This window comes from Acanthochromis polyacanthus, chromosome 13 (assembly GCF_021347895.1).
Source record: "Acanthochromis polyacanthus isolate Apoly-LR-REF ecotype Palm Island chromosome 13, KAUST_Apoly_ChrSc, whole genome shotgun sequence".
NCBI classification, from domain to species: Eukaryota; Metazoa; Chordata; class Actinopteri; family Pomacentridae; genus Acanthochromis; species Acanthochromis polyacanthus.
The window spans coordinates 34,282,083-34,301,771 of NC_067125.1; the positions used below are offsets into that span (position 1 = coordinate 34,282,083).

At 40.9% G+C, this 19,689-nt stretch overlaps 1 protein-coding gene across 1 annotated transcript; it reads right to left on the minus strand.

Annotated features, from left to right (window-relative positions):
- Window positions 1–3,118: 3,118 nt before the first annotated feature.
- LOC110955975 (ras-related protein Rap-2b) lies at window positions 3,119–5,737 on the minus strand. The gene is made up of 2 exons (XM_022201188.2): window positions 4,820–5,737; window positions 3,119–4,268 (listed from the first exon to the last, which is right to left on the minus strand). The coding sequence occupies exon 1, from the start codon at window positions 5,423–5,425 to the stop codon at window positions 4,874–4,876; it is 552 nt and encodes a 183-aa protein (XP_022056880.1). The 5' UTR covers window positions 5,426–5,737; the 3' UTR covers window positions 3,119–4,268; window positions 4,820–4,873.
- Between the last annotated feature and the right edge of the window lie 13,952 nt (window positions 5,738–19,689).

A 19,689-nucleotide genomic window follows, 5' to 3' on the forward strand; every position in this document is an offset into this window, starting at 1 on the left:
AAAACTAACAATGCCGCTGCATACAGACTAAATACAGGCACTCACATGAATCTTTTGGTAGGTGTCACGTGATACGTCAAAATAAGCAACATGTAGAAAAAGAAAGACTAATGGAGTTGAATGGATTTCAGAGAGCACGCTGCCTTCGACAGATACAGTACATAACAGGCACATCTGCCAAGGGAAGAAAAAAGAAAGAGGCAAAACCACTCTCTTGAACACAACAGAGCCTCAAAAATAGCATGATGACGCTGGGAGAGAGAGAGAAGCCTGTAATTCAGCAAGGAGCCTATATAGTGATTAAGTCCCATGTAAAAAATGCAAACACACACCACCCACTCTCGCTGGCTCTGTTGCAACACTTCCTGTCGGAGCAATTGCCTCCAACAGCAAAAAAAAAAAAAAAAAAAACACACAACACGGCTCTCGCATCGGTGCAACAAGCAACACAGTGAACCTTTATCTTAATTATTAAGAGATCAATACTCCCGTTTACTGTAACCGGAGCTCTGTTTTTCTCTTTACTCTGCAAAAGTAAAATCACACTCTTGTCATGAGAACAGAATATATGTCTGCGGCGACTGGCAGTGATCAAACACACCAACAGCCTCCTCTCCTCAGCCTACAGTCACCATTCCAGCAGTGACTGAACTCCCATAGGTCACGAGGCCACCCGGAGCAGCCATACCACATCCCAACCCCCCTTAACCATGGCAACCACATCACATGACCATCTCCCATGACCAGCAACCACTGACAAGCTGGGCCATCTGCAAAACCTGAACGCCACTGATTTCCTGTTGGCTGCAAGTGAAACCGATAGCTTTATAAAAAAAAAAAAAAAAAAAAAAAGGCACCGTAAATAACAGCAAGTACACAAAATGTCGCTACAACACGCGGACACTTAATGATTTAAAGACTGAAAGCAATTAAACTCAGGAAAACAAAAACGTGGTGCTGCTGACGAGTGCAAAAAAAGTAAAAAAAAAAAAAAAAGGTGGGGGGGGCAGGAAGTGAAACTTTCACCTTCTCACTCCTTAGAAAGAGATAGATTAAAAGAAACAGGAACTCGACAGGCCCCTTTCTCTCCAAAGGGCAAATTCTTCTGCTATCAGATGTTTATACCACAGCAAGAGATTGAAGCTGTGCAGCAGCAGAAGTGGAGGAGGAGGAGGGGAGGTGTACATTTACAATAACTGGGGCATAGCTGTAAAAACTTCTCCCTCTCATCCACTACCGCCGTTATTTCAACGCAGAGTTCAGTTTCAGGTCTGTTCTTGCCTAATCGCGCAATCTGTATCGAGGCCTTAGAGGAAACACGCTATTCGCCTCGACTTCACGTAGATAAGGCAGCTGGAGAGCAACCATGTCTTGTGGTGGATGCAAAGAAGATGTGAGACCTGCTATCAAGAGTCGCGCAGAAACAAAGGTCTTCTGCGCAGAACGCTGAAACCGAGCATTAAGCTGTGAAACGGTCTCGTGAGGCTTCAGGGAATGAGGGAAATACGTGTGCGCACATGCTGCTTCTACTCTGACAGACAAATAATGGAAAGCTGCTTCCATTTGCACGCAAGGAATGAGCAAACAGTATTGTTGAAGCAAGTTGTAACTCAAAAGACAGCACATAACGTATACAAGGACATTTATCAAAAGTAATTTAAAGATTACTCTACATAGTTTGGCAAACAGATGCTACACTGTGCTACAAATCAATACAAAGTTACTCCCTTTAATATCCCAATATTGATCTCAGCTTAACTCTAATGCACCGCGCAGTTTGACTGCACCTGTTGGATGTCATATTCACACTGAACTGCCCCCCTCACACAACCCTTTACCCCGACCTCCCCGCAGTCACATGGTACAAGCAAAGCCAAAGAATACATATGATACCATTGCTTACACTGGCTAACAGGCACAGATAGCACGGCCTGCTCCGTCCCACATACTGTAGTGGCGTGAGCCCGTGTGGGACAGTGACAGGCAGACACACATGCTCAGACCTCTAAGACGCATACAAAACATACCACAACAGCCATACTGTGCAGCTCGAAGACCGGCGCAGATTCGAGTCTCAGAAAGGCTGCACTGTCTTTACGTTTGTTTACTCCCTTCCCCTGAAGCCATACTGCGGTCAACCAGCCGGCCAGGGGGCTAGGTAATCCCCGTAGGTAAACAGAAGCAGAACGGTGGCCCTGCTCAGTCATAGCCGCCTCTCCACATCACACCGCTGCACCCACACACGCTGCAGCCAGGCTGAAGCTCTGGGCTGAAACACTACAACGCCCACACAGTTAAAAGAGTCGTTTCTCTGGAGCTGCATTGCCTGGCCTCGTCTAATAACACATTGGAAGATTCGGACTAGATTGAGGTGTTTTGATCCTGTTCTGTGGTTGAAAACAACCGACGTTTACCTACTAGACAGGAATACCAAACCTCATCGGGCACCTTCCACTTATTCTTACATAAATTCCTGCTGATAGACTCTAAAGGCCTGAAAACAACCATGCTTACATGACTAGCATCATGTAAACACTGCAGCAGACCAACAGAAGGGAGGTACTCGTCTCTTTTTCATTCACCCTGCTCTGTCTTTTTTTCAGTTTCTGATTTTGCATCGCAGTGGCGTCAATGTTAACCACACAAACAGATGTGTTGTTTCGGAAATAAAAAGCGAAAGCGAGGCTATGGCAGCAGAAGAAAGGTTAAGGTAGACTTGGAAGGCAATGGAGAAATGCCTTTCATGTGTCTACAAACACCACAAGTAACGGAGCTTGCATGAAGGTGCCCGGTAAATTTGTCAACACAAAAAAGCAACAAACACCAACAAAGCTGCAGCATTTCCCTGCTGCAGTCCCGTTTCCTGCTAGCATGCGGGCTACCACACGTCCTCAGCTAAAAGACAACACGTGTAAATCTGTGTTTTCAGGGGAAGTCAGGCCACCGTAAATTATGCAAACGAAGCATTCAGTATTTGCAGGAACCCGATTACTTCTGTGTGTTCAAACAAATGAAGAAACGATAAGACGCTTTGCCCAAACTGCTTCTGACAACAAAGCGGTCACTGTGGCAAAACGCTGAAACAATTAGACGCCAACAAAAAGCAAACACAGCCTGGTTTCTTTTTAAAAAAATGCAATTTGTATTAAAAGTCTTCTTTTTTTTTTTTTCTTTCTTTAAAACAGACAGCCTCCCCTGTTAAACGGCCGGTCTGAAATTAAACTTACAATCAGGTTAGATTTGTCAACATCATCACATTTCCTGTTAAAAACAACAAAATAAACAGAACAAACAGAATTCCTTTGATTTGAAGTGGTCTGGAAAAGGGTAAGCGATGTGTGTTGTTCTCACACATCTAAAGGGTTCCAGTACCTGTGCATTTCAAGATATACGGTTTGGCCAGACCAAGCAGACATTGGAAATGAACACCTTTAGACTTCAAAAAGGCCAATGTAAAACATACAGAAAACCGCCATTCCATTAACAAAAAGCCTATTGTAGTCGTTTGTTTTTCAGCCTCCACCCTTACAAGATTATCCAGAAGAAGAGTTTTTACTAGTTTGTGGATTGCCATGTCGAAGGGTTCTTTTGGTGATAGGTTGGCACTAAAATCTGAACAGCTGATTTGTTTTTGGAAAGGCACTCGACACAAGCGCGATCGGGTCAGCGTCCCCATGTCACTTCAGTTAGGGTCCTCTCGCACGCCGACGAAGAAAGAAAAAGTGGCACTCGTCACGTTTACTCCACCAGCAGATGAGTGGTGACAATTTTCTTCGGACTTTGGAAAAGAAGAAAAAAAAAAAAGGATTTTGGAGTGTCGCGGAGCATTATTTGCCCCAAACTGGGTTTAGGCAGTCGAAATCTTCACCTGCCTCAGACTGTGCAGTTATTTACCAAAATATACTCTATCTCCCTGTCTTCTTCTTATACAGAAATATCCATTTATGAGTTTCTCTAAGTGATACTCTCCATATCATTTTTTTTTCCCATTGGGGTTTAGTTCCAGGTGGGAGTACGGTTGGTGAGAAGGGGAAAGGTGGTCGCTGCTGGAGCTGACGCTGCGTTGACATCAATGGTGGACACTGATCGTGCAGCGATGATACTCCAACCCAGCAGAATTCCTGAAGAGTGGACCCCTCCCTCTGTCTCAGTTGCTCCCCTCCTCCTCCTCCTGTCGTCCCCCCTTGCAGCATTCTTCCCTTCATTTTCCTCCAAGGCCGGGGTGAGACACGAAGAAGAGCTCAACAGTACAGACTTGCTGCAACACACTGCCACAAGAAACAGAGACGTGAATGAACTTAACAGCAACTTCTGACAGAGCATTGAAGAAACAGCCTTTAAAAGAAAAACAGAATCCACTGAATGTAGGCCAAAATTTAAAAAACAAAACAAACTGGAATCTCCCTGTTAACCTCATTGTGGAAAATGCCTTTTTTTTTAAAAAAAAAAGGCAGCTGTGTTACAACTTTAGCCTGTAGGTGTGCAGATTCAACTGCTAAGTTTGTAAACCTGATCAAGTCAGTCACAGCTTGCCCCACCAGTTCTGCAAATGACTCAGACACTTCCCCAATCTGCTTAGCAAAACAATAGACTGCAAGTGTCCCACTGTAGGTTAACAGTTAACACTAATGTGGAGCTTATATGAAGAAAAATTACAGACTTATGCTTAAAATGAAGCCAAATGTGCATACGTGTGACAATTTACTGTGCTTGATATGGGCACATGCTACTTCAGGATCATAATAACAAGTTTATAAGAAGTGCATCAGACAGAGGAATGTCAAATGTGCATTTTAAGTGTGTGATGTCAGAAACTTACCATTGCAAACTTAAAACCGAGCAAAGGATAAAACTTTATGATTGTCAATTTTCCTTAAAGAATAACACAAGACGAGCAGCACTGGTCGTCGCCATTTGGTGTTGAGGCATAGTTCATCTGTCGGACTATCTCTGCAAACAGTTCGTCCACCGAGCTTTTATTTTTGGCTGAAGTTTCCATGAACGGGCAGTTCCAGTCGTCCGCCAGAGCCTTGCCCTCTCCGGACGAGACCTCCCTCTCCCCCTCCAGGTCCACTTTGTTGCCGACCAGGATCATCGGCACCCTCTCGTACCTCTTCACCCGGATGATCTGATCCCTCATGGGCTTGATGTCCTGGAAGCTCTGCTGGTTGACCAGGCTGTAGACCAGGATGAAGCCCTGCCCGTTTTTGATGTACAGGTCTCGCATGGAGGCGAACTGCTCGGTGCCCGCCGTGTCCAGGATCTCCAGGACGGACGGAGAGGAGTCCACCTCGATCTCCTTTCGGTAGAAATCCTCTATCGTGGGGTCGTATTTCTCTATGAAGGAGCCCGTCACGAACTGGACGGTTAATGCGGATTTGCCGACCCCGCCGGACCCGAGAACCACTACTTTGTACTCTCTCATGGTTCCCAAAACAGCTCTCCTGCTTCCTCTCCGCTGTGAGCCCCGCTAGCCGCCCTGCTGGCTTTTCAAACCGCTTCTCCGCTGCGCCTCCGCCGGCAGTTTTTTATCTACGGACTCTGGTCGGTGGAAACGGGGCGTGGCCGTCAACTATCACCGCTCGGGAGGTGAATTCGGTTGTTCCGGAGGCGCGCTCAGCATTTGTTTTGTGGCATGCTGAGTTCCCGACGACAACCCAGCCGGTTCTTGAGCGAGCTTCCCCCGTTTTCGTTCAAGTAGCCACCGTGCGTCCGTTGCTCTCTGTGGCAGCGTCAAGGCAAGCGCAACGAGGACAATCGGTTCCTGTTTGGGCTTTCAAAATAAGAGCTACATGTTCTGTTGAGTCCAGCAAAGTCAGTCAAGAATCAAGATTGATGTATTTTTCACATTGTCAGAACAGCAATGATCCAGAAGGACAAAATAAAAATAATTAAAAAACCGGAAGCAAAAACAGTCGTAAATAATGGCCAATATCAATGTTATGTCTAGCAGTCCGTTTTCATGTACAGTATTTTGTGATACTACTGTACTACCTCAGAATTATTGCAAGTATCAATTTTTTTCTATTCTAGTCTTACTTTGGCTTAATTTTTGCTATTTTCAGTAATATGTCATGCTTATGTCTTGTTGTATAATACGTATTTTTAGTCGACACAAGTTTTTTTTTTAAAGAAAAACTTAGTTCATGATAACACATTTTATTCTACTGCTATACGACACAATTGTTGCATAATGACACTAGTTGTTTTCAGTTCCAGTCATAGGTTGGCTGCAGTCAGCTACAGTTTCAGAGGATGGGAATGACAGACTCCAACTCAGTTAAATGTAAAAGCTACCCAAGTCTTCAAAAGTAGAAGAATACTTTGAATTCTCACCACTCAGCATGGCACAATGCCTGAAGAGAAACACACAGCTGCCGGGCAGCACAGAGGCATATGTGTTTACATGTGTTTGTTCACACCTGCTCTCTGTGCTCAAATATTCTGCATGTCAATACAACCCAATTCCTAACAAAGCTGTTTTCCTTATCACCATTTTCTGTTTCCATTGTGAGAAGACAAAATAGTGATGGAAGCACAGCACGTTAAGACTCTGTGTTAAAAAAAAAAAAAAAAAAAAAGCTGCAGTTGTACAGCACTAAAATTCTAATTTACAATCATGATGTCATTTAGAAAACTCAGCACACAGAAATTAGTGATTTCAGGTATATATCTACTAATAATTAAAACTACTATGAAGTTAAATTCAAAGTTTCTTCAGCTGATTTGTTCTTGCCATGACTATAGTTATTGTTCTTAAGCCGATGAGGGCAAATGTTGGACGTTGGATTGACATCAGTAAAATGATTTGTCAGGTATTGATTAAATGCGACTAACCAACAACAACTTCACTTAGTTTCAGGATTTAATAGAAACTTGGATTTTTATTTTGTTTTACTATTTACTGCACTTATTTTAATAATGAACCCTCTATTGTTTGCTTTTTTAAATTAAGGATTTGCATATTGAAGTTGCCTTTTTAACAATAAGATTTTGCACTTTAATGTGTAAGCAGTTGTTTATATTTCATACAGTTTATTAAAATGAAATGAATGGAAATGAAATGGAAATTTAGCTTTTTTTAAAAGATTCAAGGATATCTATTGCATTTCCAGAACAAAACTTTATTGGCAGAGGAAAATTATTTTTGATTAATTGTTTAATAGGTAAAATAGTCCATAGATTAATAGATTGAAAAACTAATCGTTAAAGGCAGCCATGACTACTTTAAGAAAACACTGTAATAATTGCAACGATTTGTAGTCGAGCTATCGGACTTCCTGTCTAGTCCTGGCTGACTGCTGTGAACTTGACACCACGAGCTCTCCGCTTCCTGCCCACACTCAGCACGCAGTCTGCGTCCCACGTCACTCCAGAAATACTCTCCAGTGTTTAGTTAAAGGTGCAGTGCGGCTGTTATCGCAAAGTCAGCGCGGCTGCTGGCCCCAGTCCCCACACAGAGCTGCCACACCTTAGTTTCGACATCGCTGATCCTTTGGCTTACTAGCGCTTGACTCACACTCTACAACTTACTGGAAAGGCCTCTCTATTGAAACTTCTCCACTCAGCTTATTGCTTAATAACTCTCAAAGGCACTTATGAGTGTTATTTCACCTCTTAGAGTTTCAGTATTTCCTAAGACACTCCATAAGTGAAGCTGGATTTCCAAGGAAGTGTATGAAATCATGATAAAAATGAGCACAAGATGCAGATTTTCACTGCAATTTAGACAAAAATGATATAAAACTCTTTAAATGTCTCACTCTGAATTACTTAATCACAAATCTGCTAATATTTAATTCCAGCAACATTTCTATCTGCGCCATTGCATCATCTTACTCCTAACTCATGTATATAAAGTGTCACATAAAATGAATTTATTGGTAATAACGCTACTTATTTCTGTCATCAGAATCCGTACAGTTTACAACAAACTTTGGTTGACTTTAAACACATTCTTTTACACATTTCTACTTATTCTTCTTTGATTTAACCCTACCAATCATGTTTAAATGGATGTGTAAGCAAAGTCAGATTACTTGTGTGTGCAGAAACGTGGCCAATAAAGCTGATTCTGAGTTTGTTAACCATTTCACTGCTCAAACTTTGGGTCACACACATAGTGAGATCAAACTTATGTCCACTGAACCACATGCCTTAACACTGACAAACATAAACCACTTAAAGTTTCAGTCTGTCTGAGCTAAACAAAGCTAAAATACAACATTAGTCTCTCACCTTAATGTCCCAAATCACAACCTTTGCAATCTGTTAATTGCATTACTTCAATTTGCAATGTTAATTTGAATTAAATTAATTATTCAGCCTGTTGCGGTGAGGTCTACGTGTGGTTTATCAGCAAACCAGAGTGACATAACAAGAAGAGTGACAAGACAGATCAGTGAAGTGACTCATCTCATTTCCTGTGAAGTGTGATCCCCACATGTGACACATTAAAAGGCTTTTGTCTCTGTCCTTTTGTTTTCCTGACGCAACACAGTATCAGCTTGATCTAGTTACTCGTACCTTTTAATTGGTTTTAAAGACAATAGTTGAATCAAAATCAGAGACAACAGGTAAGATGTTGCTTTTACTTTTGGTTGTGTCCAAATCAGGAAGTTATACAAAACTATCGGATGGATTTGTTGTGCAAGATTTAATCTGAGTAAAAACAAAGGCAGCTGTTTCAACATGTCCAAAAGGACTCAGATTTGGATTAGAAAATGACAAAAACCTGTATAAATCTGACAAAAATATGTCCCAAAATACCCCACATATGTCTGAAAATATTTAGATTTGTCCGAAACAATTCAAAAATGTCAATAGTGACAAAAATTTGTCCACAACAAATAGTTCAAACTGATAAAAACTTCTCCAAAAGGATTCATAATTTGAGTTAGACAATGACAAAAATCTGTCTAAAATAAATTTAAAGTCATCCAAATTACTTATTGTTCAAAAATGGCGTCTGAATGAGCTATAAATTGTCCAAAAAATACTTAAAAGTTGCCTAAAACGATAGAAAAAAAACTTGTCCATAACTCAAAAAATGTCGAAAGGCACCTACACAGTCAGAAATGACTCAGATATTGAGCACAAAATGAAAAAAAATTGTCCAACCATGACAAAAACTGTCAAGTTTAATAAAAAATTGAGGAAAAAAGACTCATAATGTGGGTTAGAACATGACTAAACATGTCTAAAATTAGTTTAAAATCTTTCAAATGGCACAACCGTGTCCACAATGAGTTAATAACGGTCAAGAATTAGTTGAAAGGTGTGCATGTGGTTGTCTGTCTGCTCATCATTACAGTAAAATGTTTCCAATTAATGTCTGAAGGCTCAGAGCGGAGATGATTAACCACAATTGTGACTTCATCACCCCGGCTGGGAAAGCTCCGGCTGATCAATAGGAGTTTAATTCATCCACAAATCACCAACAACAACACAACACACGCCCATGCAGTGCTGTTAGACTTGTGAATGGAAAAGTAAATCTATGAGTCAGTATGCATCTCAAGCCCAAACAATATGTCATAAAGTCCACACACAAACACAAACACATTAGATATTAGATTAGAGGCTCTTGCCACAGGTTTGGTTTTGGGTGACAGTATGAGAAACATGTGGATTAGCTTTCAAAGTGCCCTGAAGCCAACTCCTCCCCAAATCCATTAAGAAACAACAAAGCAAAGCCTGTGTGAGGACGATCAGGCTCTGGCCTGTGGGGGAGCTGCAGCTAATGTGACCTGAAGCCTTGTGATGTGGATTGTCACATCTGTGAGAGTGATCATCCTGAATGTGAGGGCCAGACCGTCCTGTCGGAGGAGACCACAGTTTATTTTCACACTCTGCTGATAATTAGATGGACTCGGTCACTTTAACAGTTAACGGTCTGCCAAACACCGAGGTGAATTCTAAACAACAAACTATCAAAGAAGCTGGATAATGGTGATGCGTGGCCTTTCTCACTGTTGCCATGGTGGTACAGCTTCTGGCTTGATGCAGTGGAACAAAGAAGCAGCATTTTGTCGGCAGATACTTGACATTGAATAAAAGGCTCAATGATAGTAAAAAAAAAAAGGCTCCAGGAAGTATTGAAATAAAAAGAAACACAGAGTGAAGTGTAAGACTTGCAATGGATAAATTCCAAGTTGTATCTTATCAAATGCATGCCTACGATTAATTGCACACCCTGTATGATTCATTTACTTAAACACTCAGCTCCCTTGTTTTCCTCAACCTATTTGTCTTTAACAAAGCACTGGTGTCAAAATGCCAAAAATGATTTTATATAAAAGGTGCATCGGTCACCAGCAGACAAAATTTGCAGCAATGTACTTTTTAAAAAATAAACAACTGTATGCAGGATGAAAATTGAAATGGTAATATAATATTTTCCATTTTTACTTTGCAGTGCTTTCTCACTGCTATAATGCTTAAACTCAGACACAATGATACAGAAATATGTCTGCTTTGTGAGTAACCTGATGGCACTTCAGTTAAGTTGCTTTAAAACAGCATTTTACTTTGATACTCAAGAGTTTTGATCACAACACCTCTACAAGGTACACATACTTGAAGCTACTGGTGAGGAAGAATCAGTTTTTTTATGCCATTCTTGACTCACTTCATTCAAAAGCAGAAACAGAACAATGACACAGCAATCCAGCTGTTTCATACAATATGCATTGCACGAGTGACCTGAGAGGCAAACAGAAGTGATAAAAAAGCTAGTAAAAGTTCAGAGTTAAGCATGTTGAAAGAGTTACTGGTCACTCTTAATCACTGATCTTTGACGGTTACTCTGCAAAGTGTCTTGTGAAACCCAAACAGGGACTTTTACGACTTTTAAGCAACTTTCAGATCAGAATTTTGGAAAATGTCTTCTTTTTTTATTTTTGCCTTTATTATAGTGCACAGGGGAGAGAGAGACGGGAAATGTGGGGAGAAGACATGCAGTAAATGGTCATAGATCGGACTCAAACCCATGACCGCTGCATCGGGGACTATAGCCCTGTTTATGGGTCACCCTCTCAATCTGTTGAGCTACAGTGGCGTCAAAAGTATCTTCTTTTTAAGGCTAACTTTGACTGCTGATTCTTCACATTAGCTTATTTTAAAACTGGGGCTTTTGCTCTCTCTCTCTCCTACAATTTACAGACAGCGTGAAGAAGAATGATCTCAAATGGATAGGTTGTTTTGTTACACAAATTATCTAAGTGTTCTATTAAAATCTGAACCCATCTGTTAAATTTGTGTTCAGCAATTTTTGACCTGTTCAGGGCAGTGGAAATAAGATGTAAACACAGCATTGATATTGATGATATATAAGATAATATGGAGTATTTTTGTATTATAACCTATAAAAGTGATGTAAATAATCACTTGCCTAAAAAAAAAGTCACGCACCCTGTCAGTCCAATCTTCAGTCCCCTTTTAGCTCTGTTTTTGGTCTCCACCAGCTCCTAAGAATTTATCTATTTATTTATTTATTGTCTGTTTCATATTTAGTGACAGGCAAGTAGAGTGGGTTTTAAAGAGCTTTTTTGCTTGTCTAGAAGCAACTCTGAGGGTAAGGAGACTGAAATAAACATAAAAAATGCAAGCCAAATTTGTACACATTAAATCAATTATTGATTGAAGCATCTGTAACAGCAGTGCATGTCTAGGGTGTACAAATTCTTTGAATGTGGTTCTTGACATCTAAACAATAAAGTCAAGCAAAGACAAACCGATGACTTAAACGTTCCAGTATTAGACACTGTTCTCCTTAACAAAAACAACCTCACAGAGGACTGAAGTGAAACTGAAACTTCCACGTACTGTTTCAGAAGTAAGAAAATTCCACTGAAATTGAGAACCATGTTAAGAAAAAAAAAGTCCAGCTTTTAAACAGAGCCTTTCTCAACAGTTTGTCTGTGGCTTGCTTCACGTGTTGAGAAAACTAGCTTTTAGAAATAGCATTTAAAATCAACCTTCATGCAATATTTATGTAACTGGCCCAGTGTTTGTAGGCTAAAGGTCAACGCCTGAAGGAAGTCCACACATGAACCCAAGGGCTGCGGTGAGTTTAGGCAAGTGTGGAAAAGCATGCAAACGAACACTGCAAAAGTTGTTAGACTGAAGATATTACAACAAGAAAGTTGCAAAATGACTTCAGAAGAGAGCACTGATGTGTTATGGATATGCACCAAGTACCTGCACTGCTATGCTTGTAGTTTTCTTTCATGGGGCCTGCAGTTTTTTTAAACAACAAAAGCTTCAGATTTCTATAACAAGTGTTGTAGTGGGTTGCGTAAAGAAAATCTCAGTGTAAAGGCACGATTTTCACAGAGGTGAAATGCTGACAGAGAAACAGCCTTGATTTACTCCGGCTGGTGGAGCAGTGATGCAGCCTGGACGGAACTTCAACTCTCTATGTTTGCTGTGCAAGCAGTTCATTCAACCCATAGTTACTTTAGTTAAACAACCTCTAGCAGAGCTCAGCAGATGACATATCTTTACTTTCAAGTGACAAAACCCTCTTGTGTCTGTGTTAATTACGGAAGGAACAAAGAAATGAGTGAGGTAACTGTTATGGAGCCAGATAACCGTCATTGTAAAGAGAAGGTGGGATGTGGGAAATGGCAAAAAACGCTGCTGAAAACACAGAGAACTACTCTCTTGTTTGCAATGCTGAAACTTTCCTCATCCACAGATCTTAGCTTTTCCTGTAACTGCTCCTTATAACTTCTACCAAGAGGCCTGGGCTCATTGCCCCTCACCTCATACCACTTTCATCTCATATCATCCACAGCGCGCTCTAATTGAAGTAGCCTGAAATAGCCAGAGGACTGCCCTCATGCGATCCATTCAGGAGGAGGCGAACATCTACAACAACACAATAAGATGTACAGTGACAGGTCTTTAATACTCACTCCTGGTCCTGTGAGATGACAGCAGACTAATTAAAAAATGTGAGCTCATTGAGCTAATTAATGACAGAGAAGTCTCCTCTAACGTATTCGTCCCACTGAGACCTTTAAAACAACAAGTTTCAGGCTGTAATTTCAGAGAGGAAAGACTCAGGGAAAAATGCTATTACTGGGTTCTGATGCCACGTTTACACCCTCCTGACCTTGAATTAATGACTTTATTTTCATAGTTAGTTTTTTCCGCTCATCCTCTATGGTAACCTGTGTGTGTTTTGATTTATGAATTTAGATGGCGGCCATTCATCATCTAAGCAGCATCAGAACACAGGGGGTAATGCTCTCCACAGCCATTTTGTGATTAAACTTCACAGATACTCCATAAAGCCTGAATAAAAAAAAAAATGAAACAGGAGACAGTTATCCTAACTTTAGGTTAAGCACACACATACTTCTCTGTTTCTGTAATTGACACCATTTTGGAAAAGGTGTTTTAGCAGAAACCAGAGTGCCTAACTGTAGAGAAACTTGTGTTTAACCAGTTTCGAATGCCATTCATTACAACCAATGACTAAAGGTTGTAAAAAGTTGCAAAAAGTCAGAGCTTCCTTTTATTTGTTCCTCTTTAAAAGCCTGGTGAATCCCTGAACTGCATATTGTGTTTACAGATTCCATCAGTGAAAAATAACAAAGGTACATTCTTCACCTTGGAAATACCAGTTTGACAAAATATTCTTAAGCCAAATGTTTTGTTTGGCACCCAGCAAACACAGGTGCTCTGGTGTTTAATCAGCTTGATACCAAATGCATGAGAACAACTTGTAAACAAGACGTTGAAACTCAGCACAAGAAAATCAGTCTGCATGTGTTGTGTTTTTGGAGACTTAACTTTAATCTGTTCCAGTTAACTATTAACCTGGTTTCCTGCAAGAGATTGTCACTTGCTCTTTATCAATAACTGCTGCGGAAATTCCCGTTCTACTCCTCCCAGGAAACAGATTATTATATTATTAGAGTTTTACAACAGCTAGTTCATAAAACGTCTTCCAGAAAGTTCAACAGTGCTGACCCCCAAACACTGGAAATGCCATTAGAGAATGACATACTGTATGTTTCTACGTGTGAAAACTTTTTTCCACATAAACTATTACCCAAGTTGCTGTATTAACAGTGGTTTATGGCCTTTTGCATATTCTGTCATCAAATGCACAAGTCCAGTTTTAAAGGGTTATTACCTCAGCTACTTTTAGGTCAAAGTATAACCAGAAACAAAAATTATTTACAGAAAACTGTCTATTTTTCCATTGCTGTCATTTCTACAGATAGAAAATTGCGGTCTGTGGGATACCAAATAAGAAAGTAAAGTCAATGTTGATAAACTCAAGTGTTAAAGTATAACCACTGATTAAACCCATTCCATGCATTAAAATTCCATATTTAGAAGAGTTTTAGTCATCACGGAAACCCCTTCATGCCTCAGCATGTCTTAGATGTAACTCTAGCATATTGCTTCCTTTACAATCTGTTGCACCTTTTTATTATTTTTTTTTGCAGCACATCAGCTCACCAGCAAACTGTGTTCAGACACTGTAAAACTTCTCAGTGGCATGTTGTAACATCGGAGTAATTCAGTCATAGGCTAGAACTAAAAAAAAAGAAAAGAAAAACATACTGCAGAAGAATAATGATGCACAAAACACCATCATCCTGCAAGTTGACAAAATAGTTGTTTGGGGGGTTTGTTACATAAAAAACTCATTCTTTCTGAAACAGAGTTTTTGAGACCATCACAAGTCTCTGCAGTTTCAGGGTAGAAATACTCAATCATGGTGTTGACTACTTACTTTGCTCATGATGCTTCTGCAAAAACAAAAAAACACAGTACATTTACTGGGGGGAGGGGGGGGGGTGATCTGACCAACAACACCTACTTAGCCTTTGTTGTATAAAAATTAATTCATACAATTGTAAATAGGAATTGTATTTGTCTGGACCTCGACTATTACTCAAGATCACAACAGGCCACGCTCAGAGTAGCTTTCTCTCTGTTTTCCGTGATATGTGATCATGTTGTGACCAGCGTCAAGCACAAAGGCTTCTCAACCCGTGATAACTCCTCGGCTGAAGAGTCTGTGTTATCTGTTGAGCTGTGTGAAGGACATACATCTATAAGTTTATGCTTTTTGTTTTGGTTTGGATCAGACCTCTGAACACGAGCCCGGTGTTAGAGCTCTGCCCTTTCAGCTGAAATAATAATTGTGTATTTCTCTTCTTTATTATTCATTGTTACTCCTTTATTTTCTAATAAATTACAAAGACAAACTCTGTTGCACCGTCACTGTTTTGCTGCGGCCTATTCAGATTTCCACAACAGCCTTCATCAGCAGATAGAGTTTGAGCAAAGTCCATCCATCCATTATCAATACACTGCTTAATCATTAGGGTCACAGGGGGGTTGAAGTCTATCCCAGTTGACTTAGGGCGACGGTAGGGGACACCCTGACAGGTCGCCAGTCTATCACAGCGCTACACATAGAGACACACAATCACACTCACATTCACACCTACGTACAATTTTGAATCACCAATTAACCTCAGCATATTTTTGGACTGTGGGAGGAAGCCAGAGAACCCGAAAAAAAACTCACTCATTCACAGGGAGAACATGCAAACTCCAGTCAGAAAGACCCCAGGCCTGTGAGGTGACAGTGCTAACCAACCGGCCCCGAAGCCCTGAGCAAAGTCCATTTATGCTGAATTTTTAACATAACTTTTGGTGTTATTTTTTCAGGTAATCAAAGAAAAATTGGAGAAATTAAAGTGTCTGAGATAGACCTTGAGTCAGATTCAAACAAAGGATGCTACAATAAAAACTACAGTCTTTACAGATGCCAGGTTGTTTTTTTTTCCTAGTTGTATCATTGTGTTTCTTGCACCCACTGCCCTTAAAATTTGCAAAATTGCATTTTGTGCAACCTGCATGTGTACATGCATGTGAGTAAAAATGACAATAAACTGGACTTGAACTGAAAACTGTCCAACTGAAGGATTTGTTGGGCATCTCTTCCCTGCAGTGAGGTATTTTGCCCAGTGGAGGGCAGCAGACCTACATTCAACCATGTGAATTTGCTGACATTTCCAGAGTTCAGATGCCATTCACAGCTCAGGTGAACAATAAGCTCCACACGGAGGTGTGAGAGCTGTGAAATGAGCGTTGTTTGTGTCATTTCATACAGAAAGAATAGAATCATCTGGAAATTTTTTGTGACTTCAGTAAAGAAATATGCATAATGTGTGATTTTAGTTCGATTTTTGTTATCTTTTCAGAATTGTGAAGCTGAAGAACACTTCAGCTTCACAATTCTGAAACACACACAAATATGGTGTTCAAATGCACCCAAAACATGGTTTTCTGTTGACAGCTGCCTGGATGAGAAATCTGCATTGTTCAGAAAGAATGAGGACAAAAGGCTGTTGTGTTGTTGTTGGACGCCATTATCTTCAGCAACAAAGCCAGAACAGTCTGGAGAAAAACTGATTGAGTCATTGACACTGTGAATACAACTTTTCAAGCAAACGGATCACAAAATGAATCAGAAATCAGAGAGCAAGAGAATACGTAATGTAAGACAAGACAGAAAACAGACAGAAGTTGTAAATAGAAATAAACGGGGTGACGGAGACAGAGCAGACACAGGCTCTTTCATCCGGCCCACAAAGCCAGGCTTTCATGTGTGGAATTTTGCCATCATTAATAATACATACTGCTCCATCCAGTTCAGTTCAGTTGGCTGCCGGGGGTTAAAGTTTAGAGTTGAGAGTCACAGTAACCATCATCATCACAGAGAAGAGTCTGACATTCTCATTTCCTCACTGAAGCCGAAGGGGGGAAGTTCATAATAATGAGAAACGCTGTAAGCAAGTGTGTTCGTTTCATGGTTTGGAGCTTGAAGGTTGCCTCTGGAGGCTGCAGCAGTTTTGTAAAGTCTTCAGGCAGATGTGAATATTCTTGTCATAACCAGATGTCATTCTGGGGAATGTGAAGTCCATGGTCCATTGTTGTGGCCAAAGAGAAACGACTGAATCCCAGCAGCAATGTAATTACTGCTGCTGTTAACACAATGGGAGCAATTCATCTATTAAAATAAGAGATGTGTCTTTGTGTATGTGTGTGTACTATGTATCCACACTCACACATACACACACACAATCAAACTATGAATCGAAATTGGAAAGATTCTGAGGTTCTCTGTGGTTGCAGACAAGACTTTGAATAAACACAAAAGAAGTGACTTACTTATCACCTTCTATAGTTCTGCCTGCTGCCAATGCATTACCTGCTGGAATGACGTTCAAGACACGTCCACAATAATGAGGAAATATTTGTGTGCTGAAGGATGTCTGCACTTCTAGATTGTTTGCTTTTCCTGTTCCTTTTCTAATGGAAATATGTCACAGGATAGGTTTAAATTTCTTCTTTTTCCTACCCTTTAGTTTAAATAAATTATTTGACATTTTAGGAAGTATTCTTATTTGTCTTCTTGCTGAGAATCAATACCACACTCATGTCTGTGTCACCAAATGAAGCTATACAGCCAGGAGATGGTTAAGAGGGGAAAGCAGATGCCAAATATTAGCTCAAAAGCTCACTACTTAACACATTTGTTTGTCTTGTTCAAAATCCAAAGTGTGAAATGACACGCTTTGGTGTAGCAGGGGTTTATGTTCCATTCTGTTCCTTGGCCTGGTGCAGCGACTCCCTGCAGGCATGCCACCACTGGGAGGTTGCCATGCAACAAGCTATTGCTTCCCTTCTTCCATCTTTAAACTAAACTAAGCAAACTATCTCGACTTGACTCCAGCATAACCATAGGACAAATTCTTCATCAGTGCATGTACAGTCTGGAATGTTGTCCTGGAAGTGCATCTTTTGACAGAAATGTGTCCAGTTTTAGGACTTCTCAGCATTTAAGCTTAAAAGTTATACATGACATGCTACGTCATCATCATGGAAATTCAAGCTTAGAAGCTTTTTCCAAGACTTCACTGTTTCACATAACCTCCATCATGACTGTGTGAAAACAGTACATGAGTGTGCAGTGTCAGCTAAATAATGAAGAAAAAGGTGCCACCTCACACTATTACTGCAATACTTTTTAATAATATTTGTTCCTTACTTTGACATTTTGCGCTTCACTAACAGTGAATACACAACTCAGGTCTCACAAACACAAATGTTTGCGGTCTGATACTCCTGCATGAGTAAACCTTTGTAATAATTAAATCAGTGACCATAAACACAGCACTAATAATCCAGCCTAACTGTGTTTCCTGTATTCAGCATTTTACATAACTAATCAAATTACTTATGTAAGTTTGCAGTCATTTGACATTGAGTTATTCATTTGACAACATTGCCAGTAGATACCCTGATAATCGCAGTTCTAATCAAGTGTTCCTGTAAAATGAGTGTTGCAGTCATCCAGAATGCCACGACCCTGAAACTTAAGTCACTAACTGGAATTCGGCCGCCATTAGTTTTATTATTCATTATGTTCATCCTACTGTGGCACGTCGTAATGCCTTCAGCGGGAAGAGCAACGGAAAGCGAAGCACATGCACCGACTATACGGGAAACACAGAGCAAGTGATCGTAAAGATAAGTGAGTAATCAAGGGCAGTTTTCTCATTCAGACCACAGTGTTCCAAGGAACTGTAAATGAATCTGTTTTGATTCTCTCCAGTGGTCAGAGACACATAGTGGATACTATGTATGTGCATTAGTATGGCCGTGACCTTAAACCCACTGACTGCGAATAAAACCTCCAGCCTGTGTGACTCACAGTGCAGCCACACACAGCTGTCCACACCTGGATCGATATTCTTCTAATCAGGGAGTGCAGGAGGAGTGAGATCAGCAGGCTGAAGCAACAAGTACTCAGACAAAAGTTCTCGGTCATGGCTGGCGACTGAACCAAGCCGCTGACCACTCAGTCATGATCGCAGCCACTTGGCTAAGTTTAGCAGGGAATCCAGGACAAGCGGATCGTCTTACGCACGCACACAAGCAGACATGCACAACAGACCAGGGGGCACCACAACCAGAGACAACAATAGTTTGCATGCACTGAGCAACCGGTAAAAAGACATTTACCAGCAAGGATTTGATTCAGTTTTCTGTTAAGTGTCACTTGAAGCCGTTAAGGTCAGCAACAGTAGTTTCACATCTATATTCCTTTTTAATGATGCGCAGCTCTCTTTTAAAGCACAGCACTTCCACTTCATTTTCACTACATCCCCATTTCACTTCCCTCCCTGCAACTATGCACTGAGTGAGACACAGCCTTGCTCTGGAATCTGCTTTTTATCCAGACAGACAATTCCCCCCTAGATAAGTATTAAAAGGACACCTGTGCAAGGTAAGTGTGCACATGCATGTGTGTGTGTACATGACTAAGTGCATGCATCTGTGTGCGCGTTGCCATTTTTCACCTCGCCTAACCCAGACCATTAATCATTCGCAGACATTCAGTAGCCACTGCACTCTCACACTGGCACAACTCGCAGCTCTACGCAGACATCCACGAAGGCACACACACAAACACCCGCACTGAACTGCCAGGATTAATAGGGTGAGGCAGCCAAGCAGCACCAGATAATAGAATCTAAACAACAAGGCTGTAGGGGAGGAGAAAAGAGGAAAAGGAGAAATAGGAAGGGGAGGCTTCTGGAGAGGAGGCGACTAATCACTGGAGGACATCAGGGAAAAGGGGAG

Coding starts and splice junctions, on each gene's coding strand:
- LOC110955975 (XM_022201188.2), bottom strand. CDS start 5,425: ATGAGAGAGTACAAAGTAGTGGTTCTCGGGTCCGGCGGGGTCGGCAAA.